Source organism: Saccostrea echinata, unplaced genomic scaffold (genome assembly GCF_033153115.1).
Source record: "Saccostrea echinata isolate AGI-Se365-2 ecotype Australia unplaced genomic scaffold, CSIRO_AGI_Sech_v1 ptg000010l, whole genome shotgun sequence".
NCBI lineage: Eukaryota > Metazoa > Mollusca > Bivalvia > Ostreida > Ostreidae > Saccostrea > Saccostrea echinata.
The window spans coordinates 5,871,138-5,898,965 of record NW_026889759.1 but is presented as its reverse complement, the minus strand read 5'-3'; the positions used below and the strand labels follow the sequence as shown (position 1 = coordinate 5,898,965).

The 27,828-nt window shown below is 34.2% G+C and overlaps 2 protein-coding genes across 2 annotated transcripts; one reads left to right on the top strand and one right to left on the bottom strand.

Annotated features, from left to right (window-relative positions):
* Positions 1-2,412: 2,412 nt before the first annotated feature.
* Positions 2,413-18,261, bottom strand: LOC133184508 (uncharacterized). Its single transcript, XM_061319597.1, has 12 exons — positions 18,180-18,261; positions 17,527-17,560; positions 17,158-17,429; positions 16,771-17,003; positions 15,460-16,087; positions 15,065-15,321; positions 9,350-9,452; positions 7,130-7,163; positions 6,777-7,042; positions 6,401-6,633; positions 4,511-5,087; positions 2,413-2,697 (listed from the first exon to the last, which is right to left on the bottom strand). Exons 1-12 carry the CDS (start codon positions 18,232-18,234, stop codon positions 2,432-2,434), a joined length of 2,958 nt encoding a protein of 985 aa, XP_061175581.1. The 5' UTR covers positions 18,235-18,261; the 3' UTR covers positions 2,413-2,431.
* A 339-nt stretch (positions 18,262-18,600) lies between these two features.
* Positions 18,601-25,697, top strand: LOC133184243 (chloride channel CLIC-like protein 1). The gene is made up of 8 exons (XM_061319215.1): positions 18,601-18,744; positions 19,192-19,305; positions 20,385-20,582; positions 22,658-22,894; positions 23,350-23,490; positions 24,020-24,217; positions 24,525-24,812; positions 25,068-25,697. Exons 2-8 carry the CDS (start codon positions 19,198-19,200, stop codon positions 25,599-25,601), a joined length of 1,704 nt encoding a protein of 567 aa, XP_061175199.1. The 5' UTR covers positions 18,601-18,744; positions 19,192-19,197; the 3' UTR covers positions 25,602-25,697.
* Positions 25,698-27,828: the final 2,131 nt, after the last annotated feature.

Sequence of the window (27,828 nt, the reverse complement as noted above, 5' to 3'; positions counted from 1 at the left end):
CTATGGATTATAGTTGTTTGATAAATTGTGAAGAGGGAATATGATTTATGCAGCTGGGGAAATGAGAGGGGGGGGGGGGGTTAAGGACACAAATATTGTTTTAAAAGTATTCTAAGTTGAGAGGTGACGTAAATATCTCGTTTTTGTTCAATTTGGGTCTGATACACTCCACACTTTTTAGTACAACTATAACCAATACTTGCAAAGATGGTTTAAATTTTTATAAAAGCCATAAAAATGCGTAACAGGAGTAACAGCCTAGTAGGTAAGTAATACGATAAAATAAACCAACGGGACAGGGAACAGAGTGCAGGTAAGGATCCACAATTTTAGATTAAACGGGGAGTTGTTTTATTCTCACAAGTCCATAATTGCATTTCAACACATTTCTTAAAACAATTATAACGGAATAGGTGAATGACCGTTGACGATTTAAATTCATATTTTGTTTTAATGCATTGAATAGTAATTGACTAATAAGTCACTTGTTTTATAAGTTGTATTGGTGAATGAGCAGGCCCTGGTCGACAGTGACCATTTGCGTTGAGGTACTGCCGCCGTCACCATGGTTCTTGGCACCCCCATTGGTGGCGGTTGCAGTTCCATGCTTACTCGTGGTAGACACGAGTATTCATGGCCCTTGCAAGTGGCGTATTCCGTCGCACCTCAACGCAACTGGAGGAGTGCAACACATATTCTTACGCTCATTCCATTGTTTATCCTATTGCACATGTAAATTGAAATTCAGGATTTGAATTTGTGCATTGGCTTGTAATTGACAAGCAGTTGACTTGATTGATATTGAATTGATTGATTGAATGATGATTGATTGATTGAACTTGATTGATTATTGATTTATTGATTGAACTTGATTTATAATTGAATTGGTGACGTTCATGCACTTGTGACCTACCCAGTGCATGATCCGCCCGATTTGGGTCGTCACATTTGTTGTATTGATTGTTGATTGTGGGGCAGCCCTGTGGTAGCCCCAGCAAATTGATCACCGCGGCCAGAAGCGCCAAATTAAACAAGCAAAATAATATCTGTTGTTTGTTTGATTAATAGGGAATCTACAATAATACCACTTATACGAGCCTGGTCTCGGATAAGTGAGTTTATTTCAGTAACCCTAGTAATATTTATCTATTCCGGAAAAGTTACGTACATTCAGATAAATATAAATTTTCACCCTTAGTCACAAGCTACCATTCCGGATAATTTAGGTCCATTTGTATATAGTCTAATAATAAGTTCTTTTCTACCTCCTTTCTAGAAGAATCGATTAAACGGTAAGGTCATGGAAAATTTTTGGGAGTTAAATTGTGGCAATGTTTTAAATTTTACCCACCCACCCTCCTCTTGTTTTTAGAACAAATACTGCTGCTTTTTGTTATGTCATTGTAGCTGAAGACTGCCTGCTTCGCCCAGCTTCCAAACAGCCTATGTCGCGGTGGTGGATTATGTGTGTTCGGATATTATGTGTACGTAGGGACGGCTTGCTTGGTCCAGCACCTACATCAGCCTACATGTATGTGCCGATGGTGAATTTTGTGTGTTTGCTCATTCCGTAAATACAGCCTGATTGGTCCAGCGTCCACATCAGCCTATGTCAAGGTGGTAAATTCTGTGTGTTTACGTATACCGTGATGACTGCCTGCTGGTTACAGCGTCCAATTCAACCGATGTCGCGGTGGTAATTCTGTGTGTTTGCGTATTCCGTCGCACCTCAACGCAACTGGAGGAGTGCAACACATGTTCTTACGCTCATTCCATTGTTTATCCTATTGCACATGTAAATTGAAATTCAGGATTTGAATTTATGCATTGGCTTGTAATTGACAAGCAGTTGACTTGATTGATATTGAATTGATTGATTGAATGATGATTGATTGATTGAACTTGATTGATTATTGATTTATTGATTGAACTTGATTTATAATTGAATTGGTGACGTTCATGCACTTTTGACCTACCCAGTGCATGATCCGCCCGATTTGGGTCGTCACATTTGTTGTATTGATTGTTGATTGTGGGGCAGCCCTGTGGTAGCCCCAGCAAATTGATCACCGCGGCCAGAAGCGCCAAATTAAACAAGCAAAATAATATCTGTTGTTTGTTTGATTAATAGGGAATCTGCAATAAATATATATATATATATATATATCACCAATCACGACACTGTTGTTCTTGAGAAGATTTGAGAAGGTTTAAAAATATTTTCCCATGTGAAATTTTGATTCCATATTGCGTCTCCGACCTAACATCGAAGGACAAGGTTTCGTTGAAACTGGCCAACTGTGAATGAGAAGAAAATGTCAAACGTTTACAATGACAACACGACAAACAGCGGATATTTTGCAGGTACATGCATGTAAAATACATGAACCATACACAGGAACAGGTCTTTGTCAGAAAGCTTAATTCAGCTTTATAATAAATATTTTTTTCTAAAAATAGTATCTTTAGTCAATTTGTGCTGCAATGTAAGGGCCGTTTTTAAACCAGTGGTGTTTGGATCCCTGGTTTTAGTTTCAAAATTAGATCCAATAAAACCCATCACGCGTGTCATAGTGGACAAGAAGTTTAGACAGTCTATCTTATCCTGGCGAATGCACTCAACACGTTCCGACATAATCCCATGCATGACGTGAATCATCCATCCACCCGAGTCATCACGACCAAAGCCAACTTTCCCTATGAAGATAACCAAATATTGTACTATCAAAAACACTAATGTACATGGAAACTCTCTCATAAGTATCATTTTTATACGAACAAATCTTACATGAAATAATTAGAATTTTAATTGTACTAAGGGACAAGTTCAACAGATCGATGTCGGGGGAAAAATTCAAAAGATTTAACAGCTAAGAAAGTTTTTGTTGTCCGAAATCGATAAACACACAAAAAGTGCATACTTAACATAAGATTTTATTATACTCCATCTGGTGTATAAAATCATCCTTTTTATGAATAAACCATAGAAATATGTTGATTAGAGTATCATAAATATTTTTTTTATTTTATAATCAAATTTCAATCAAAATTCATAAGTGTAAAAGGTAAAGATAACGAACAGTGATCGATCTCAAAAAATCCATAAACAATGCAAATATGTGAAGAGGGCATAAAACACGGATCCCTGAAAATTCCAAAGGTGGGATCAGGTGCGTAGGAGGAGTGAGCATCCCCTGTTGAACGGTCACGCCCGCCGTGAGCCCTATGTATTGATCAGGTAGACGGAACTGTCAATTCAGTACAAAAACAAAGGCCTAACAATTGGTATGAAACAAGTCAGCCAAAATACGACCCAGTGATAGATTAAATCTGCTAACAAGGTCATTATAACGACCTTTAAATTTACAAAATGCTGGCTTTTAACGAGGCTCTTGAAATCCCTGTAATATCAACTTATCAGTGAGTAGCCTACATCGCTTTAAAAATTGATCGTTCTCAGAGCAAGCTCTTGAGTAGCGAGTTAGTTGGGAAACATAAACCCCATATGCAGGTGATAGCGGAATATTACTACATTAATAAGGAAAGTTGACGATTTATTGATTGATTGTATGTTATTTTACGTCCCGTCCGAGAATTTTTCACTCCTATAGAGACGTCACTATGTACCAGTGAAGGGCTTCAAATTTAGACCTTTACTCGGCACTCAGGGTCATTGAGCAATGAGGGTTCTTTAATTTATCATGCCAACGCCTACCGTGACACGGGGCCTCGGTTTCTAAGGTCTCATTCGAAGGACCCGCAACTTTCACTTCAAAGTGCCGATCGTTTGGCAAAGATACAGATGCTACTTATTTTTTATCGACTTACATGTAGGTCAGTTGCGGTCGTGATTTGAACACACGACCTTCCGATCACGGAACAAGCAGGAAAGTTGACGATGGAAAAGCGAAAGTCATCTCGTTTGTCACAAAATTTAGTTGTTAATTGGCCTTTATCGTCTATAGTTAGTAAAAGATCTAAATATGAAACAGATGTGTCAGACTCTGTGTTGTCTTTTATTTCAAGATCACTGGGATATATCGAGTCGACATACGAATGAAATTAACTATTGTTAATTGAATAAACATCGTCGATATATCTGAATGTCGAATTGAAGGCCACAGTTAGTGTTTTCTTTTCTCGTTTAGACGTTTTTGAATAAATTCTGCTTCATAAGAATATAAAAACAGCTAATAAAAGAGCACAATTAGTGTCCATCGAAAATCCAAAAGTTTGTTGGAAAACTTGGTCTCCGAAGACTACATAAATTTTGTCAATGAGGAACCCAAGCATCCTTTTAATATCAACTTCAGAGTACTTGTGTGTACAATCAGAGTGGTTACATTTAGTTTTAAGAGGGAAGGGAATCTCGAAAACTATGATTTAGATTTTGTCGGAAATTGAATTTTTGATCTCGTCCCTATAACAGTTTTGACGTTACAAGCATACATGATCATTTAATTTTATTGAAGATACGGATACATTGTGGCTATGTAACATAAGAATATACCTTGGGAAGTAGAATACATGACAAGGAAGTCATTGTGACAAGGTGTCGCCACAGTCGTCATTGTATCGCCTGCATCCTCATTTCTGACTATTCTGTCTATCATTTTGAAAACACGCTTTCCAATCCAGTTAAAACATCTTTGGATGACACTCGGGTCCTCAGAAATGTCTTGTATTCCCTCGTGTAGTCCCTGTAAACCTGGTTTATTAGATAGCGCGGGTAAATCTATATCTCGGTTTTCCTCACTTTCGGGTGTAGGTTTCGAACATTCCCTTGAAATCTGACTGATACAGTCCTTAGTTTCTTCTTTTTCAACAATTTCCTTTTGAGATGTCCTGTCGCCTGACGAGAAGGGATCAATAACTGTGAAGGATCTGGAACATTCAGATTCATCGCCACTTTGAGCAATTTTTTTTATCATGGTAGGGTTTACAGTTGATTCCGAATCTTCAGGTAGAGGGACAGAATCTGCTAAAATACTTTTATTTCCTAATTGTCGGATATCAAGCTTGTCGTAGGTGGGTACCTTCACACCATAATCATAAGATGTTGTGTCGTTGAATCGACTTCTACATGCCTGGAATAGAGATATATATATATCTATCATATATATATATATATATATATATATATATATATATATATATATATATATATATATATATATATATATATATATATATATATATATATCAGTGCAGTTAACAACAGTGCAAAACGTCTCTGTAATGTCAAGGTGCGAAAAAGTAACATGCTCCGTGAGGCATGTTTTATCTAAATAATTTAGCTGTTTATTTTTTTAGAGATCATCGGAAAATACCCAAAACTTTTCATATTAATTGGAAATACGTATAGTTTTTATCTGCAGAGTTTTACTGATTTTATGCAAATAGCGTGTTCACAATAGAACTTGTCTGCGGAACAACCCTCGTATATCATATTAAAGAATGCTGTTTCGGAAAATTGCACGATTAAAACAATTTTTAAAATATACAATGCATGTGGTCTAAGGAAATTCAAAATACTTATTTGGGGGATGTCTTTTTCAAAATCTTTTTAAACATATATTCTTAAAGTAAACCTTAGATTCTTCACAAATAAATCGCTGAAATAATATTTTATTACCCTCAAAAACGAAACTCTATGAAACATAAAGTATTATAAGCTCATACTTGAGCAATATCAACAGTCTCGTTTAAAGTCATTTCGTAAGTTCTATGGTCGATACAATGACCTTGTCAGCAAATACAATCTATCATTAAGTCATATGCTGACTGACGTTTTTCATACTAATTGTTAGGCCATTATTTACACACTGAATTGTCGACCAATGTTTCCGTTTTTTACCGATGATGACAATGAGCACACGGCGAGTGTGACCGGTCGGCAGGGGATGCTCACTCCTTCCTGGCACCTGATCCCACCTCTGTTTTGGAGGTCCGTATTTGCTGTGCTCTGTATTGTTTTAATAGACTTTGAGCTTGAATACTCTTCGTTATCTCTATATTTCATTGATGATGAGGTTTTTTTTCTCCTTTTTCATTCAGAAAAACACATGTGTAATACATGTACATTTCTTCACTCCCTAACTACTTAGAACACATGGCAAGTCGGATGAAAAATACTTTTTTAATGAAAATCTACATTGATAATATAGTAAAAACATAATCTGTAAATTGATAAGCCCTAATACGAATGCCATCAGTGGCAAAGTTACTTAAATTACATACGTGTGTATTTTAAATGCAGAAACAGGTTTCCTCCTTAAAAATCAGTTTAAAATTTAAAACAAATCCCTATTCACGCGAGCAGACAAAAGTTCTGCATTGAGAGATCAACTATTACACATAAAAAGCATAATAGCTAAACATTATGTATAGCTGTAGGTACCTGTATGAAGAACATTTTGGGTTTACCCTGAAGTTTTTTACATCGTCTGTCGTGAACCAGATCCAACAAAAGATGAGTTCTGATTGGTCCGTCTATTCCATATATGTTGTGGTGGTAGTTCTTAATTTTTGGATCAATTGGGTTTTCTTCCTGAATTTCATTTCCATGAGAAGCAAGAACACAAGCAAAGGCATCCGATTTATCCAGAAAAAAATCCATGTCTTTTGAGGTTACTAAAGAATTGTACATTCGAATTTAATTGGTTGCGTCCATCATATTTTTATGTTGGACAGACATTTTTCAAAAAAAAAAAAGGAATTGTGTCTCAAATGTGTAAGAAGCAAACAAAAGAAAAATAAATATATAAATAACCAACCTGTCTCTATAACATCACGCATCTGTTCTGCCTTTAGGTCTTTGAACAACATTACAATGAATCCCAGTCCAGAAAACATCTCATTCATTTTGCGAAGCTCTACTTTTGCATATTTCCTGGGCTCTAGACAGGAGCCAGGTTTGAATATTTCATTTACGATAACAATGGCAACGCCACGAACCTCATGGCTGAAATCATACTCATGGTGATCAGTAACTCCATTTCTTGTTAGTTCTGCACGTCTCTGTAACTCTTTTTTCAAAAACCTATTTATGAATTTGATATTTTTTTATTTATCCAATTAATAAAAGGCCAACTCAGTAGTGTTCAAGAATATTCAACAGAATACACACCTTTTGAAAAATTGGACCATTTGTCCATCTTCCACTGTAAAAAATAATGTGTTTCATATGTAAAAATTCTGCAAGATCTATAAAATAATTTACATCAAGGCTTATTAAATTTCTTATTTTACAATGTAAATAGATTATTGAGTTATCGAGTTATTTTCATGGCCATAATACGCCTCATATTTCAACATTTTACAGCTTAATATGTCTTTCCTACTGTACCAAGGTCATCACTTTTTTAAAAACTTTTTCTCTTCTCAAAATGCAATTTACATTTAAACTAGGTTCGATCAATAGATAATATTTTCCCCAAATTTGCTGCTTAATAAAACAATCCTTGGATCTTAACTAACAAATTAATAATCAAAATTTAACAAAGAGAAAAGTCTTTGAAAATTGCACAGGAATAAAAATAAGTCTCATCATAAATATAATTTAATTTGGCAAATGAATAACAATAATCTCAATGAATAAATAAGAATAAGAAATTTATGAAAAATTTAATACAAAATGGGAGGAATGTAGAGGAGAAAAACCTGAGAGATAAAATGAAATATTAATGTTCCTACTGGGCCTCCATACTTATAAAAATGCTCAAAAATCCCGTTTTATAAATAAACACTGCTGTAAATTGATTGATTAATTGTATGTTGTTTTACGTTCCATTCGAGAATTTTTCACTCATATAGAGACGTGACCATATACCGGTGAAGAGCTTCAAATTTAGACCTTTACTCGGCACTCAGGGCCATTAAGCAGTGAGGGTTCTTTATCGTGCCAACGTCTACCGTGACAAGGGGTCTCGGTTTCTAAGGTCTCATCCGAAAGGCTCGCAACTTTCACTTCAAAGTTCCAGAAGGAACAATTGCTACCAGTGGTGACCAACGGTAAAGGAACAATTGCTACCTATTTTTTATCGAGTCGCGGCCGTGATTCGAACACGCCCTTCCGATCACGGAGCGAGCGCTCTACCGACTGAGCTACCGTGACAGTTCACTGCTGTAAATGTCAATGAGGTGGAAATATTAAGGAAAATGAACTACATCACGCAATATAAACTCAATTATCCACACTCCATAGTTGAACTATGAAATGTTAAGTCTGGGTTCAAAAAATATACCTGACTTAAGAAACATAAATAGTGAATAGTGTTTCTAGAATTTAACCTGATATCTACATATCCCTAGACTAGGCTGGACCTGGAAAAGGGAAACATATATTAACTCTATAAAACCTACATCCTAGCTTATCAAAAACCTAACAAAACCTAGAACTTTTGAAAAACGTGCAACTAAAGCTAGCTAAGACCCTGAGTGCTGTTAAATGATGAGATGTTAACACTGTAAAAAGATACTAAGTAAATAGTGCTATTGACCCATGAGGCTTTTTAGCCATGTAATAAGGAAATAACCATGAAGCTGTATTCCTCAAACCAAGTGAAGTATGTTGCTCGAACACGGCTTTAAATACCTTAGCTAGGCCCAAAAATAAAAGCCAATAATTATCAAAGATCCAATAGCTAATTTAACCGATCAGAACACAGCTATCAAAAGTACTATCATAATGGGAAGACTGCCAACATGGATGACACTTCCTGTTTAAAGAATATCAACACATGACCTAATTTATAAAGATAAATAATAAAGGTGTTTTACGTAAGTAACAACTGAAAATATAAGGTAAATAGAATTATCATACTGAAATACCAGCAAATACTATATAATAACTTATAATTTACAAAACTAGGACTATAGAGAAAAAAAAACCAAAATCACTACAGGAACAAAGTTTTTTCCTAGTCTGTACCTTATCATACAGTCCCAATTTCATAGATATATGCCTATATACACATGTGTAATGAGCTATAGTGGTGTACTTTTGGACACTTCTACACACCATATTTTTTATCTTTCGCTATACGCCATTGTCAATGATCGCTTACAAATTATATCGCATAAACCCCTATAACTCCTTCACTTTCTGGAAACTTCGCACTGTTCGTAAAGGAATACGATTATGACGTCATTTCTTACATGACATACCGTGTTGAATTATTGTCATGGATGGCTTTCATACATGTTTTTTTTATTTATTTTATAGCAGAATCCTAAAATATTCCCACACAGTGTGACACCTGTATTATCTGGCACTTGGTTAAACACGGAAGAATATCAGATTCGAATTCAAAGGAAATAGTTTTAAATTTACCCTTTTAATACTTACATTCTTCCCCTGTAAAATAATCGAATTCATCTACATCCTTTGAGGACATGTTGTTAATTGACGTCAAAAGATTTATGACAACAGAATCTAACTTATATATTCCCTAGAATTTATTGAATTTGAATGTAGTCCGGATGGTTTTGTTTCATTTAGCAATCCTCAGCAGATTTGCGTATGTAGATGTAAACGCCCCGATCCGAGGTGTTCCGTGTCACGGGTGGTAATTTCTCTGACCTGAATAATATGACACAAGGGGTTTTGTTCTGAACATATGCATCTAGTTTATAGGGATATATTATAGCTGTTTGTATTGAATGTCTGTAAGAGTATACCGGGTACATGTCATTATAATAATATTTCATTTTTTATGTGTGGAAGACATAGAAATGTTTTGGAAAATAATACTGCAATAGCCTTGTCTTACATTTTCCTGTTCATATACACAGCTGGCTCCGGCGTTGCAATCATTCTTTATAACGTTGTTTGGGGTGTTGATTGGGACCTTGTGGTGAATACGGCTTCCAATACAGTGAATATGTAGTGAATATTATATAAATATTGCATGTAGCTGCGCCTCGGTTGACAATGGTTTTCTTGGGGTGAAAATTTTCAATGTTACACTCAACTACATGCAATTATTTATTGTATTATACTGAATGTTTTATACAAATAAATATAACAGTGAACCGTGCGCGCATAAATTCTGCGCAGTCACTATTTTTTGGAATATCACTTGTCGTCAAGCAATGTTGACTGTTGCTACGCTGGAGGGCGTGGCTTCATCATTCAGCAGGTAAAAGTGTGTTTTAACAAATGTTCCTCGACGAATCAGATTCAACTAATTTACATAAAGTATAATATTATCAACTTTTGCACCAACTGGGATTGGTGCAAAAATTAAACATTAGCAATATTACTTCAATATTTTTTTTTATTCATTTCAATTTCTCGTTTTCTTTTCTTTTTTTTTTAAATATTGTTCAATTCATGTATTTGTTTCTGTAAGTGAAGTGTTCATTAAAAATTTTATCCATTGATTTAAAAAAAATATATATCCCCTACTACCCAAACTCCGTCACCATAAGCGGAAAACACGCCAGGTTACTCTCTGAATTATTTTTTGGTTGGTTTCTTGTTCGCTACACTTAGTAATGAACTTAAACATTGTTTTCAGAGCTATATTTGAAAAAAAAATCAGTTATTGGGCCTATACAAAACTACTATAGATAGAACCAGGGCCCTCTACAATATGTCAACGTATTAATTAGAATTTTTTGTCCAGTTAAGTTTTTTTTCTCCCTTCATCTTAAACTTGTAAACGTAGAATATTAGTTTTGAAGATTTAAAATAGTATTAAATTGTATTTTAGGAAAAGTATCAACAACAGAAAAAATAACGTAAATATAAAGTATTTTATATATAATAACGTCACGTTACGTTATCTCCAACGTGTAGCGTATTAGGGCAAATTGAGACAAAAAATAAGATATTTGTAGCTGTATTCAATATGGTATGTCATATTAATCCTTCGGCAAAGGCCTTCATAAATGACTGACATGTAAAAATGAGCATATTGAAGCACATGTCGGAGGAATCGATGGAATAGCGCATAAAGGAAAAAGTGCTTACTGATTTCACATAAAACATGATAGATACAATAGATCACGTGTATTTGTTATTTATTTTTGACGCATTCTTGAACTTGACTAATAATTTCTCGGCATCTGATTGTAGATTTTCAGCATGTCAAAATTACCTCACAATCGCATTCGTTTACAAACAGCGCGGAGTTTCCCGAAAGTGAGTTACCGGAGTTTAAGGGGTTGGCATTACAATTATGGACTCTTTCGTTTGGTGAATATAGTTTGATTTTCACCAGAAAAATATCAATATTGACCTCGGCTTCGCTCTTTTTCTGGTTAATAACTAACCATATTCACCAACGAAAAGATTCCATAATTGTTTTATTATATAGTCAGGATTTTAATAAATAAGACATTGAAGGCTGCATGATGATTCCATTTTCATTCACGAACTTCTGTCGTAGAAAAAAAAATTAAACAAGATGTGTTTGTGAAACACTATGCCCCCGTATGGCAGCTTATGTCTAAGGTTAAAGTTTCTCAAATGCAAGTCAAAATCCAGGTCAAAAGATAAAAAATGTTGATACCCAAAGAAAGATCTTGTCTCGAGGAAAACACCTGTGAAATTTGAAAGACCTAGATACAACTGTTCAAAAGTTATGGTGAAGGTTAAAGTTTTTTAAATAAAAGTCAAACGTCAAGGTCAAGGTCAAAGTGGTTGGTATCCAAAGGAAGATCTCGTCACAAGGATTACATATGTGAAGTATGAAAGCCCTAGCACCAACCATTCAAAAGTTATGGCCAAGGTTAAAGTTTTTCAAAAGTAGGTCAAACTCCTAGGTCAAGGTCAAAAGGTCAAAGTGGTTGTATTCAAAGGAAGGTCTTGTCACAAGGATTACATATGTGAAGTATGAAAGCCCTAGCTCCAACCATTCAAAAGTTATGGCCAAGGTTAAAGTTTTTCAAAAGTAGGTCAAACTCCTAGGTCAAGGTCAAAAGGGTCAAAGTGGTTGATATCCAGAGGAAGGTCTTGTCACAAGGAATACACATGTGAAGTTTGAAACCCTAAGCACCAACTGTTCAAAAGTTATGGCCAAGGTTAAAGTTTTTCAAAAGTAGGTCAAAGTCCAAGGTCAAGGTCAAAAGGTCAAAGTGGTTGGTATCCAAAAGAAGGCCTTGTCACAAAGAATACACATGTGAAGTTTGAAACCCCAAGCTCCAACTGTTCAGAAGTTATGGCCAAGGTTAAAGTCTCATAAAATTTTGCAAAAGTGGGTCAAACTCCAAGGTCAAGGTCAAAAGGTCAAATATGATGGTACCCAAAGAAAGGTCTTGTCACAAGGAATACACATGTGAAATATGAAAGTCATAGCTCCAACCAATCAAAAGTTATGGGCAAGGTTAAAGTTGACAACAGACAGACAGACAAACAAACAGATAAACAGACAAACAGACAGACAGGACAAAAACAATATACCCCCGGGATCTTTCGATCCAGGGGCATAAAAAAAATGTCCAGATTGCAATTTATAACTTCCGTGTTTTCCTTTCGCAGTGTGTAAAACATCGAAATGCTTGGAAAATAATCCTGCGATAGATTTGCTTAACTTTTTTCAACTCAGATATGTACACAGCTTGCAACCATTTTTTAAACCATTGTTTGAGACGTGACGTCACAATGCCGCTGCACGCACACTGACCCTCCAGTGAACACGGCTTCAAATCCAGTGAATATGTAGTATGATGAACTGTTTGCGTTTGTATAATTTATAAAGGGACTATTTATAGACTATATAATAATAACATAATTATGTTTCACATATTCATAGAGAGAATATATGTGACTTTATTACTCTTAGTAAACTCGTTTTTATTTCAAAAAAAACAAACAAAAAAAAAAAACAAACAAACAAACAAACAAAACAAACAACAAAACAAAACGTGTTCAAAATGTACATGTATCTGACCCTTCTCGACATGTTTTATTATATATACAATTATGGACTCTTTATAGACTATAAAGTTTATAGTATAAACTAAACTGAAACAATTTACCCATTTTTCTGAAAAAATTCCTTTAAAACATGAGAGAGATTGTTATGGTCTTTCAATGATGAAATCATTTGTCAAAAGAGATATTTGAAATATCCATTTAATCAACTTTTGCTGTAGCATAACTCTCCAAGGTCTAGAAAAAAAAATATCTGTATGCTGACAAAACAATTAAATTTTAATCTTGTAGTTTTTTTTGTTTTTGAAAATAGAACATTTCTGCTTATATTACTCTTAAAAATTGTACACTGTATATTACTGTTGATGAAGCAATGACTCGTGTGTTAGGGAATATTAATAGTTTATCTTTTTGTATGAGAATATGCCTCATGAAGGACAAGTCAGATGTGAAGCGAATACTCACAACTACAACCAAAACTTCAGAGGAAGCGGATTGTCTATTCCTATGTAATGCAGGTTTTCTTTTCTTTTCTTTCTATTTTTTTTCTTTTTTGGCTACAGTAAAAGCACTTTTAAAAAATACCGATTTGTTTGTTTTTTCAAAGTGCCAATTTCTCCAAAATCTACAAGGGTTAGTGATGTTAAACATAGCATTAACTTTGGACAGTCTTATTTTAAGAAATGGCAGCTAGGCGCAAGCAGATAAAATATATTTCATGTATATTTATTGAGCATATACAAAAATACAAAGACTTATCACGACAAGTCATCTTTAAGGTCAGACGATACGTTCCTCAAATAGCTGTCCTGTATCTTTTTGTTATACATGTATATAAAAATATGTCCTGTATCTTTTTGTTATACATGTATATAAAAATATTCAAAATTATAATCACCATGTGGTTTCTAAACTGTTTTCTAATTGTCTTTAAAAAATCAAACCACAAACCAGAGGTCTCTGACGAGACTGTAGCTCTACTGGGTTGTACTTATAACAAAGGAGAGATAAAAAAAAAAAAGCACTTGGACTAAGCAATAAATAGAAAAATGATCCTTGGTTTAGTCTCTTTTTGTGGCAAGATTTATTGTAATCAGACTAAAACTATAGGTAGAGTAGCCTTTTAAAATAAATTTACATAAATTTCGATTTTAGTAACCATGGCAACATCATTCAAAAAAATTAAAAAAAAAAAAAAACAATACAGACAATTATGTATTTCAGAGTAGTCTACTTGTGTGCCAAGTTATATTGAAATCAGACAAAAACTGGAGGAGTAGCGTTTTGAAAGTATTTCAAGAAAATTTATATTTTTAGTAACCATGGCAACACCATTCATCGAAATCAAAAACTGATAAAGGGAATTATATATCTTAGGGTAGTCTACTTTTGTGCCAAGTAATACTGGAATCAAACAAAAACTGTAGATAGAGTAGCATTTTTTAGGTATTTCAAGAAAACTTCTATTTTCAATAACCATGGCAACACCGTTCATCGAAATCAAAAACCCATATATAGAATCATGTATCTTAGTGTAGTCTACTTGTGTGCCAAGTTATATTGAAATCAGATAAATACTGTAGGGGGAGTAGTGTTTTGAAAGTTTTTTTTAAGAAATTTCTATTTTTGGTAACCATGACAACACCGTTCATTGAAATCAAAAACCGATAAACAGAATTAGGTATCTTAGTGTAGACTATTTGTGTGCCAAGTTATATTGAAATCAGACCAAAACTGTAGGAGAAGTAGCGTTTTGAAAGTATTTTTCCAGAAATCTCTATTTTTAGTAACCATGGCAACACCATTCATCGAAATCAAAAACCAATATACAGAATTGTGTATCTTAGTGTAGACTACTTATGTGCCAAGTTATATTGAAATCAGACCAAATCAAAACTGTAGGAGGAGTAGCATTTTGAAAAATTGCTTAGAGGCGGACGGACTGACGACGGACACCTTACTATCACATAAGCTCTTCTGGTCTCTGACCAGTAGAGCTAAAAATTGTGATATTGGCAATTTAAGTTATTATCAAAAGGATTATTTTGGAAACATCATCCTCTGGTATCTTGCACAAATGCCTGGTAAGGAACCTTATTTTTTGCTGAGTAAACATGTTAAAGTACCAATCCTTCAGTTACAAAATCTTGGGGGAAATTATATATTATTGAGGAAAGATACATATTTATTTCTAAAAATAAGATCTTTAGACAATTTGTGCTGCATTGTAGGTGCCGTTTTCAAACCAGAAGTGTTCGGATTTCCGGTGTCAGTTTCGTAATAAAACCCAATAACACGCATCACGCATGTCATAACAGACAGGAAGTCCAGACAGTTCCGTCTATCTTGGCCAATGAATTCAATGTATTTTTCCATGATTCTATGCATCTCGTGAATCATCCAACCGCCTTTCTCATCCCGACCGAAACCAGCTTTCCCTAATAATAAAATACCAGTATAAGTGCACTAAGAAAAAATTTCTAGATCTAAAGCTCTGGTTCGATCTGGTTTGATCTTCACTATAAGCAATCAGAATTATGGTGTTTTATTTACTATATATGTATCAAATCATTTACCTTGGGAAGTAGAATACATGATAAGGAAGTCATTGTGACATGGTGTCGCCACAGTTGTCACCGTATCCCCTACCTCCTCGGCCTCATTTCTGGCTACCCTGTCCATCTTTTTGAAAATACGCTTCCTAACCCAGTCTATACCTCTTTGTATGATACTCGGGTCCTCGGAAATATCTTTTGTTTCTTCCATTATAATTTCAACTTCCAAACAGGGAATGAGTTCCTGTAAACTTAGTTTATGAGATAACTCGTCAGAATCTTCCTTATATTCAGGTGAAGATTTCGAACTACGTTCCCCTGAAATCTGACTGGTACAGTTCTTGTTTTCTACTTTTTCAACAATTTCCTGTGGAGGTATTCTGTCGCCTGACGAAAAGGGATCGATATTTGAGGGAGATTCGAGTCTTTCAGATTCATTGCTACCATTCTCTAATTTGTCTTTACATGGCGTTTCTGTCATGATAGAGTTGATATTTGATTCCTTATCTTCGGAAGTAGAGGTGGAATCCATTGAAATACTTTCGTTTTTATCAAGCCCTAATTGTGTTACATGACGCTTGTTGGAAACTGTTACATTGACACCAGCATCAAAACGTCCTGGGTCGTTCCTAAATCGACTTCTACAGGCCTAGAAAATATACAGCACCATATATTGAATTCCTTGAATGATGTTTCGAAAGAATTCAATATGAACACAACTTGAAAAATATATAGACGATGTACATGTGTATATGTGGCCTAACGTAACATCGTGGAACGCTTTTTTTCCTCAGACCTGTCGAAAATTCCTTCTTTGAATAAAATATTCTAAAGGTGAAAAATAGATTCTTCACAAATAAATCAATGAATAATATTTTAATTATCTTCAATGCCAAAACTTTGCACTTTTCACCAGTATTGGTTAATGAGTTGGTTTTTTTTTTAATTTTAAACTTAGACTATAAACTTTTATTTATTTTGTTAAACATTTCTTTACTTAATAATTTTTAGAACATATGATTGATCGGAAGAGAAGTCTTATTGATAATATTAGGAGTTTTCTTTAAACGTAAAACTTTGCATGAACATGTAACTTGATAATAACGCAGTACTATTGCCAAAAGTGCAGGATTACTTTATTTACAATTACATGTACTGTAGTGTATTTTAAGATGCAGAAAACACCATGAAAGTCGTGTTTAAATGGAATTATAAAAAAAAAAAGAATTAAATCCAATATAATTATGTTTTCAGACGGAAGGAACAACATGTAGTAAATATGATATTATTGAAAAGAACATATATAGCAAAACATAATTTACAGCCATGTACCTGTATGAAGAACATTTTGGGTTTACCCTGAAGTTTTTCACATCGTCTATCATGAACCAGATCCAACAAAAGATGAGTTCTAATAGGCCTGTCTGTCCCATATATAATGTGGTGGTAGTTCTTAATGTTGGGGTCTGCTGGATTGTCTTCCTGGATTTCATTTCCATGTGAAGCAAGAACGCAAGCAAAGGCATCTGATTTACCCAGAAAAAAGTCCATGTCTTGTGAAGTAACTATAGAATTATACGTTTAGATTCAATAAGTCATTTTCATATATTGAATTTTAGATTTTCTTCTAAAGACAGAATTTCATTTCAAACATTTAAACAAAGATGGAGAACATATTCGAAAGAAAATTAAAAACAAACAAACAAACCAAAACCAGACCTGTTTTTATGACATCATACATTTGTGCTGCTGTTAGGTCCTTGAACAACATTACAATGAATCCCAGTCCAGAAAACATTTCATTCATTTTGCGAAGTTCTACTTTTGCATACGCCCTTGGTTCCATTCTAGAACCAGAGTCAGGGTTGAATACTTCGTTACTGATAACAATGGCGATGCCGCGAATCTCATGACAAAAATCATACGCTTGGTGATCAGTAACTTCATTTCTTGCAAGTTTTACGTGTCGCTGCATCTCTTTGTGCAAAAACCTGTTAATTGATAAAGTATCTTTTGTTACACTTGAACTTCATAAAAGGTAATGAAGTAGCACCCGAGGTCATATATTCAGTAAATGAAAATACACACCTTTTGAAAGATTGAACCATTAGTCCGTCTTTCACTGTGAAAAAAATTTTAAAAAGTCACTTAATTGGTGTATTATTAAAAACTTATATCTGAAAAATACTTTACAACACAGCAAACAAATTAAATTTCTTTATAGAAATCGTATCCTGTATATAGTGCCATGCACCTAACCATATTATTAGTCCCCTACAGGTGAAAACGGAATTGTTGCTAACGTAAATCAATTTAAAAAATCAAATTCTGCACATTCTTGTTTCATGTGTTTTGCAAATGAAATAACTGACTACTTAGAAGTTTTCTTCAGCGTACATACTCTGTATAAAAGAGTCAAAATATAATACTCTATCGCTTTTGCACTTGGTGGTTGACCCTGTACTTGCGTGACATAGGCCTACTTTATGACGCTATTTGCACACCGTCTTTTTCACTTTCAAATTGACATCATTTTCGTGTGATAATCTGTATTTTATCGTGGATCGCGCATTTTAAAAGATATATATTTATTAATTTCGAAGCACTTTCCTGAAATAATTCTACGAATTGCGCATGTTGTGCCACCTGTTTTTAGTGTACACTTAAAAGTTGTTAATAAACTGATAAACAAGGAAGTTTAAAGTTGTTGTTATAGTTGCCATAATGGGCTAAATACTCACATTGTTCCCCGGTGAAATAATGTAAATCGGCTAAATCCTTTGACGACGTCATCATATTATTAGTTTGAAAAACAATCAGCAAACAGAATTAATGACAACAACATATGTATCTCCCGGAATTTATTGAGTACTACCGGATGGTTTTCTTTGTTATTGGAGATTGGTCTGGATAAATTGAGTACCCCATTCTTGTAGGAACCATAAGAGAAGAAGTTCAGAAATTATTATTTGCAAAATTTTAAATATTTTTTTGTATAAATAACTTAAAGTAATATTATTCGGAAAGATGTTTAAAATAAAATAATGTCAATAAGTTTATCAAAATTAGCGAGTGAAGACAGAGAAAAACAAATTATTATGGTTCCTTAGAATACCCCAATCTTTAGACCAAACTGAAGTCGAACCGAATGAACATTGATCAGATATGTTGATGATTTACAGCAAAAACATGACCATAAAAACCTTTGACAGTAAATAAACATTTGGATGACAGCTTGCATATTCCATCCTCTTATGTTCGAAGAGTTTCTGTTATACAATCAAGGCTTTCTAAAACTTGTTACAGGTAATTCGAAACTGAAACCGTGAATACAAAATTATGAAAATTATGGCACAGTAAGGTGATTATGATACCTATGAAATGCATGCTGTATTTTTTAAAAAGGAAAAAAATATGGCATATGCATCTATATCTATACAGGTAGAGAGGGCATTTTGTTCAATTGATGAATTATTATGATTATTTCAAAGAATATTATTATTCTATAATCATGAAAATGTTTTGACACAGCCAGAATCTTTATATATATGAGCTATATATGAACTTGTTCGAAATAAGTAATGTTGGTCACCAATTATACACATAATTGTACAAAGTATTTCTTTATAGCCAAGAACTGTGGATGTACCATATACTTAACTGAATTAATTGTTTTCTCCAACTTACTAATAAAATTTTCAGCACTGCATTTCTTTTTAGATTGCAATAGTAATTAATTTTTATCAATTTTAGAAGTCCATGATGTTGAGAATATGCTTTTTGCTGCTCTTTTGTGTAGTGAATGTATTGACAGATGAGGAGTATTATGATCCTTTTGACATGGTGAATCCCAGAAAAATCATAAAGGTATGCCAGCAATTAGGATACATATCTATATATTCAGACCAGAGTGTAAAATTTTAATCTAATAAGTTTTGAAAGAAGTGTAAACAGGATTCAATAGTACTAGGGATGTCAAAATATTTATTTTCCTTAGTCGATTATTCGATTGCATTATTCGAACGATAGTCGAATATTCAGAACATTTTCTGAAAATAAAATTTTATTTCAAACTGCACTGGTTTTTGATGTATTTATTACTCAAAAACCCTTTTACATAATCTATTTAAAAAGTAACATCAATATTAATGCAACGTAACACGTGGAGAGCATGATTATATGAAATAAATTTAGAAAACTAATTCTCAAAAATGTATAGTAATTAGCATTATAAAATTACCAGCCGATATTTTTTAAAGCTGATTATTAAATAAATGGGGGGGGGGGGGGGGGGGAGGGGGGGGTGTAATCTCACACTATCCACACTTCAGGTGCTTGTGAAATTGTTTAAGAGTTAGATACTGCTTATTCAATTATTGATTGCTCTGGCTATCAAAATGTCCTTAAACGTTTAAAACATAAGCGAATTCTTTTAATAATTATCGAAGTGTCAAAACATGTCACAGCTATGGTTTGTTTATAGAATTCAAGCAATCTTAAAATAACAAAAGATAATTGATACATGTATAAGATCAAGTCCAATTAATAATTTTACAAACAAAGCCAAATTATAATTACAAAAAACAACACAGGCAGTTACTGACAAATAATTCTCGCAGTATTGAGGCACTTATAATTACTGTTCTTTCTATACGTGCATGGAAAATCAACCTTTTTTGTTGCGGAAAAATTATCTTATCGACTGTCTCAGAGGAAAGATGGTTTCTCAATTTTGTGATGAGAATTCCATATTGTTAGCATTCTTTTATTGCATTTATTGAATTATAATAGTATATGAATGTTGTTTCATTATTCGAACGTCAGTCCATTCGACTGATAGTCGAATAGTCGACTATTCGTTGACATCCCTAAATAGTACATTACTGCTGCTGAAACATTGACTCATGTAAGGAAATATATTCTATCTTTTTTTGCATGAAAATAAGGACAAACCTGATGCGGAGGGAACATTACATAAAACTGAAACCAGAACTTCAAAGGAAGCTAGTAGTAATGAACTTCTCCCTACAGAAATTAATGAGCCCATAAATATGAAGAAAGAGCCAATGTGTCCAAAAGTTGATGCAGGAAAGCAGATATTCAAAAATTTTGTCCAGTCTTTTCTGAAACATTTCCAGTTGAAGGTTTGTTATAATTTCATATTTTTTTTTTTAATTCATGCAAAGTAGAACAGGTAAAGTTTTGAAACACCCACAACCAACATTAAGATTTTTAATCCTTTGACAGATTTGATGAGCAATTGCTTTGTTCAATAACTTTTACTATTGTGAAATCACTAATTTTCTTGGGGGTATTCGAAGTATGAGGTGATCCACAAATACATGTCCACCACAAAAGGCAATTTTGCACATATCTTATTATTCATCAGTTCTTCAGCCGTGAAATCAAATCCTGCTTACTCATATATTTTCCTAAAACCAAGAAAATATGACCCAACAAAAATTGAGGTTTTTACAGTATCTTAACTCAGTATAAAAAGGGATAATGATAGAATTGGCAAATGAAATGTATCTCGGGTAATTGTTAAAGTATTCTTCTATAAATAAAGTTTGACAAGTACCAAATGAAGATGTGCACTGCTGTTGTAAAAACTATGCTAGGCCCATACCTGAGTTACTATGGCCTTTCTGTTCTACATCAGCAGATTTCTTTTCTATATATTTTAATGATAAATCATGGCTTTGCTGTTCTCGAAAAGATTTTTTGAAAGACTTTTTCTATATATTCCAATGTATAATAACTTTGATAACATACCGGTATTACATTCCTGCCCTACCCCAGGGGTCATAATTTGAATAAACTTCAAGCTACACTACCTGAGGATGCTTCTGTATTAATATGATGAATAATAACTTTGTTGTTCTTGAGAAGAAAATTTTTAAAGATATTTTTTATATACCTGTATTTCTATGAAAAACTTTAATCCCCTGTTGTGGCCCCATCCAAACCCCAGGGGTCATTAGATGAACAAATTGAAATCTACAGTATGTAATTATGCTTTCACATAAGTTTCTTCTTTCCTTACCCTGTGGTTTTTGAGAAGAAGATTTTAGCTCACCTGAGCCAAAGGCTCAAGTGAGCTTTTCTGATCAAAAAGTGCCCAGTGTCCATCTGTCTGTCCATGTGTCTTGTGTCATGCAGTGTGTGTTGTCTGTAAACTTTTCACATTTTCAACTTTTTCTCCAGAATCACTCAGCTAATTTCAAACTACATGTAACTTGCCACAAAGCATCCTTGGATGAAAGGGGATTTAAGTTTGTTCAAAGGAAGTGCCACTCCCTCTTTCAAGGGGATGTAATTATTAAGAATTCATGAAATTTGATGGCATCATTTAAAATCTTCTTCTCAAGAACCACTGGGTCAGAAAAGATAAAATTACGAGATTATATATATATAAAAGCTTCTTTCCAAAATTAAATTTAAGATTGTTCAAATCAGTCCACCCTTAAAAAATTGTTTGGTTGCCCTCTCCCGATAGACTGGCTGAAAGGGTCTGACTCAAAACTTTTTTTAACCTCCAGAAAGATTTTTTTTATGCATTCTGGAAAATTTTTTTTTGAAAATTCAACATTGAAATTGAAATTTTCTGAGAAAAAAAATCTCACCTACCTACTGACCCAATTTTTTTCATCCTGAATCAGGAGAGGGCAAGCAAACATTATTTTAAAGTTGGCCTCATGATCCTCTGGGGTTGGATGGGGTCATAATATGTGATCAAAGTTTTGCATAGGAATGTGTAGGAAAAAAATCTGCTGATGAATAACAGAAGGGCCCTAATTACTCAGGTAAGAGTTGTGGCCCATGGATCTCTTAAGCTGATAAAAGATGCCATCAAATTTTCACAAATCTTAATTATCTCCCCTTGAAAGAGGGCTTGGACTAACCGACTTCCTGTGAAAAAATTAAATCTCTTTCACCAAATGATGTTTAGGGGCAAGTTGGGTTGAAATTGGCCCAGTGGTTCTTGAGAAGAAGTTGAAATTGTGAAAAGATTATGGACAACCCATGACAGACAGGCGGACACCAGACCTTTGTTATCAGAAAACCCCATTTGAGCCTCTGTATTATCAGATGAGCTAATAAGTACCAAGTATATAGTTATATTGTGATTCAAAGCATTTGTTAGTGATTGGTAAATTCTTTCCCCAACAATGTAGGTTTAGATGTTTTTACATTTACTTCCTTAATATTTTTGCAGGAGCCGACATCAGGGTCACAAGAATACAGCATGGTTCTTAAACTTTCTGTTGATGATTTTAAAATCTTGCGAAAATTTGTGAAAGAAGAAAGTAAAGATTTGCACAGCCTTTATGATTCAAATGACATCCTAATTGGCATGATTGAAACTGTATCAAGGTCACATTTAGGAACAATGGGACAAATATCCATATGGTTTGAGGACAGATATGGAGCAAGTATTGATGCAGCCCTAAAGGTTTGTTCCTAGTTAAACAGATCTCCCAGATTTTTAAACACACAGAAAAACACACTGACAACAAGCAAGAAGACAGTCTTTTCTTTTCATAAAGTATAACATACTGATAGGATTTAATGTACAAAAGATTAAGTACAGTTATATTTTGTTTGTCCATACATGTAGATGCTTTAAGCTTTATGTATGTGACAAGTACCACCTGATGTTTTAAGCTTTATATACAATCACATAATTTTGTGAGAAGCACCATTATGGAATCAAATACTTGCTGATACAGCTGTATATATGAAAAAAAGCTCTTATCACAATTTCATGTTCTCACGCTTTGATGTTTGCAAGTCATTTCACTATATCAAGTAGATCAACTTCCATGAAATAAGGAATCTATACAGTAGTATTCTAGAACTGTTAGTTCTAAAAGCCTTTAAAAGGTATTCATGTAAACAAATTTTCAGATGGTTGCTGTGCTTTTAATGGCCTCAGTATTTGCAACATTGGAAATGAAGCTACAGATGTCATGGAGACAGAGATTTATGAAGTTGATTGTTCTAGCCTTTATTGTCAGCATCCCAATGACCTGGTTTGAACTCTACAAGGTAGATGTAATTAATGGATTTTAAATTAGTAAAAAAAATTCATCAAATTGTTTGCACCCATGGAATCTAAGAATCCCTCAACTAATTTGATGATTTGTTTAATCAGTCAAATGTTAATTGTTGTCTCAAACTCCATTAGACTGAGGGGAAAAAATGGGATATTGGGAAATATCCAAAGATTAAAAAAAAAATTGAGGTAAAAATACTGTAAACACATACTTTTTTCAACAGGTTCATCAATTTGGGAAATCACAATATCTGTTGAATCCATAAGTAGAAAATTAAGTGAAATTCTTAGATTTCTTCTATATGCCTTTAATGTACTTTTAAGTCCACTTGGACAAATTTAAGTGGAAAATTTGTGGTTGATTACATAGGGTAAATTAATTCCACATAGAAAAAAGGCACTTCTATAGTACATTAAGAAAACGAAGTGAGGACTTCCAATTCACTCTGACATACATGTACCCAAAGTATTCAAGATGTCAATGTTTGAGATACCAAAGTTCAACTGCAATTTATTTCCCAGGCAGAACAAATCAAACAGCAGACTGTGGCTATGAATGATGTCCCGGCTGATTGTGTGAAGAATGACTCCATCAGTGATAACTGGTTTGGGGCGGCATCCCACTTGGTCAAAACCATGTTTACTCTGAAGGAGGACAAATGTCAGAAGTATTATGAACATATAATGATTGATCCAATTGTCAAAGTGCCACCCACTAAGGTAATGTTCAGGTATAGATACATGTATGTGCTTGCTGAAACTTAGGGCACAACTGATTGATATTAAGGGTTGTTGAGTTTTTGTTGTTCAAACAAAATCTCTTGAAGATGAAATCTCTTAGTATTAAAAATGTATGGCATTGCAGAAATATAGAAATGTTCAGAAATGTAAACTTTACTGGTCCAAACCATAAAAAAAAATTGAAAGAAATCATGATATGAATTTTATTCTTTTGCACCCAATTTTCTGATTAATTGTTTGCATTATTTTCCTTTAATTATTCTAATCCCATTTATTTATTTTACAGGCAGTGGGTGTCACCTTTGTTCGTTTCTTCCTCTCACCACTCAAAGATGTGGGAGCTGCTCTGAGCACATTCATAAAAGAACTCCTGATTGACCTACCCATCACCTTGTATCCTGTAGCCATGGTCATGGTGGTAGTGTTTCTGTTTCTCTTTCTTTTCATGATCTTTGGCTACAGCATAAAGTTCCCCTTCTTCCTTTCCATTGAGCCTTCTCCATATCAAGGTATCACTGGAGGTACCTCTCATCAACTAGCCATTGAAGAAAACACTAAAAAATTGATGGAACAGGTTACATTATTTTTACTTCTATATTTGGAGTAGGATAATAATTTATGCCAAGTAAATTACATTAAATCACATTTTATTTGTGAGGACTTTAATAATTTTTCTTGAATTAACCCATTATCTTATCTTGTGGAGCGTACACAAAAATTGTGTCTCTCAAATAAATGAAATTAAACAATTTAGTGAAAAAATTGTCATGTGAATAAATAAGTACATTTGGTGTAACATTATTCCTGAATCATTTCACTTATATTGTAGATTCAGACAATGCAACAAACACTTCAGTCAAAGGAAGAAAAGTTTACAGCCAGAATGAATGACTTTGAAAGACTTCAGAAAACTGCTATAGAATACTCAGCATCAATAAATGTTCCAGATGTGCCATATCCAACAATCCCAGCAGGCTCTATTCCAAAGGGTGCCATAGCATCAAACATTACATCTAGCAGTCAATATACAACACAGATCTTCCAGGAATCTGGTGATGGTGATACTCTTTTAGTGGTAGAAACTAGTGAGGTCAAGTCTCCCATTCCTTGTTCTGAGTCAGACTTTGAATCTTCTGTGGAAGACACTACCAGTAAACATGTTGTTGATGTGCCACGTACTGCAAATTCTCAGTCCTCTCCCTCTGGAAGGTCTAGCAAACTACCTGTGAGCAAAAGAGGCAAATCTGGTGATCATTTGCCAACTCCAATTAGTTCTGCTGGCAGGACAGACATTGCACAGCCTCAGACTTTGACACCATTGTCATCAGAATCCATTTCACCCCGAGAAGTGAATTCTAGCTAACCGGAGGTTCTCTACATTGTATGAATTCATTTGTCTCATAATTATTTTTTTCACCATTCATTTTTGCTAAAATAAAATTTCGTAGAAAAAGCTCAAGATTCTATATCTAATTCTTATGATTTTTATATATTCTGTGCTTCTGTCTATACATGAACAAAAATTAGTTGTAAATTCAACCAATAATGAACCTGCAAATATGTGCAACGTCAGATGGAAGTACTTAAAAAGAGAATCCTTATTAGGCCAACTTTGAAAAAATGTTTGTTTGCCCTCTCATGACTCAGGACGAAAAAATTGAATTGGTAGATAGGTGAGAATTTTTTTTCTCAGAAAATTTCAATTTTAATGCTGAATTTTCAAAGTCTATTTTTTAGAATGCATAAAAAATAACTGCTTCCTGGAGATTAAAAAAAGTTTTAAGTTGGGCCATTTATAGCCAGTCGGTTGGGAGAGGGCAACCAAACAATATTTTAAAGATGGCCTTATCATCATTATTATAGAATTAAAATTATGAAGATATCTAGTATGCCATCGTCGCAAACCACGGCCAAATGTACTATCCTCTCCCATTCTGGCCGTGTAGGAGAGAGCTATATGCGGACTCCGAACCGTGGCTTGAGACGATGGTAGTATGCCTATTTTCATTAAAGGTTGCAAATGTTTATAAGGTATAGAAAGTACATGTACGTTTTTAGGACATTTATCATGCCCCCCCTTCGAAGAAGGGAGGGCATATTGCTTTGTTTTGCTGCTGTCTGTCGGTAGGTCGGTCTGTCTGTCGGTCTACCAGCAGTTTCCGTTCATTTTCTTCGCAGACGTTGCACATACCGAAATGATTTATCATAAGAATATCTAGGTCAAATTCTGTTTTGGTACGATTGAGCAATTTTTGACATAGTTATGCCCCTTGGACTTTGAAATATTCCAATTATTTGCGATTCCGTTCATTATCTCTGCAAAGGTTGAACAAATAAATTACTGATATATCATGATAAACGTGTTTTTGCCAAAGATGTGATGTAGAAGACTTTCTGGTTGATGCATCTCAGATAGTACCCCTATTGATTTTAAGTTCAAAAGGTCAATTTCATTTCCATGTACACTTCCCATAATAAAGGCTTGTGCACCCTATAATGTACCGGTATGTCCAAGGAGGGGGGGGGGGGATAAGTAAATTTGTAAATGTCCTAACAGGACACCATGGGTAATAGTTTACTGGCTGAGAAAAAGAATTTAATTCTTCTCAAGAATCACAATAAAATCATTTATTTGCAAACATTCCCGAGATGTGTGGATATTTTTTTTTTTCGGATTATTGACCCCGGGTTAGAGGTGGCTAAAATTAGGATTAACTTTTACATAATGCATGTATACAAAAAAAAAATCTTCTCCACGACCACAAGGCTATGTTAGCCATATTGAAGCACCCCCATGTTGCAAGCCCGTAGAACGGGGGTGGGGTGGGGGGGGGGGGGCAAGGGAACCGGTCCTCCACTTTTTGTGAGTATAGAATTTTGCTACAGTAAATTTTCCTTTAGATGCTGGTTGTCCCCCCACATTTTGATATTGTAAGGTCGAGCACTGGCAAATTCCAGAATTTGGACGGTAAATTAGCTTCAAATTATTTTTGCTTGTCAGTTAATTTTGGGAATCCCCCCCCTCTCACTTTTGGTAAGTTTATTTTCTTTTGCTTGTCAGATTTTTTTGAGAAGTTGCCCCCCCCCCCTTTTGAAACCGTTGCTACAGGCCTGTGTTGTGTGCATTTTGAGACTCCTTACAAAACCATATATGGCATGTTTGTTTTTATTTTCTTTTATCTCCGTAAACAGCGTCAAAACTGCTCGCCGACTGGAAAATTCGTCTCACACCATGAATATACACACATTTTATTATATATTTCATTGCAACTAGATTTCAAATATCCAAATTTATGTTTTGTAATTTTGTTTTTTATTGGATTTTGATTGATTAAAAGTCCGTTTCTAAAATTTCATCGGAAAAATATTGTAATGTTTTCACTGAAAATGAAAAGTAAACAACTTTTATTTATTCTAATCAATATCTAAACATTGGAATTAAAATTTGTATACCTACTGATTTTTAAATTTTGCTCTCTGTCCGAGATTAGTACATACTACATAGTACATTCATGGTGTGAGACGAATTTTCCAGTCAGCGAGCAGAGTTTTGGCGCTGTTTACGGAGATAAAAGAAAATAAAGACAAGC

Bases quoted from the DNA above. Each gene is read 5' to 3' on its own strand.
- LOC133184508 (XM_061319597.1), bottom strand. From the start codon at position 18,234: ATGATGACGTCGTCAAAGGATTTAGCCGATTTACATTATTTCACCGGG. The intron at 17,430-17,526 runs GTGTGTATTTTC...ATCAATTAACAG, and splicing joins ATGGTTCAATCTTTCAAAAG to GTTTTTGCACAAAGAGATGC. The intron at 2,698-4,510 runs GTATATTCTTAT...TTATCTTCATAG, and splicing joins CATGTATTCTACTTCCCAAG to GGAAAGTTGGCTTTGGTCGT.
- LOC133184243 (XM_061319215.1), top strand. From the start codon at position 19,198: ATGATGTTGAGAATATGCTTTTTGCTGCTCTTTTGTGTAGTGAATGTA. The intron at 22,895-23,349 runs GTTTGTTCCTAG...ACAAATTTTCAG, and splicing joins GTATTGATGCAGCCCTAAAG to ATGGTTGCTGTGCTTTTAAT. The intron at 24,218-24,524 runs GTAATGTTCAGG...TTTATTTTACAG, and splicing joins TCAAAGTGCCACCCACTAAG to GCAGTGGGTGTCACCTTTGT.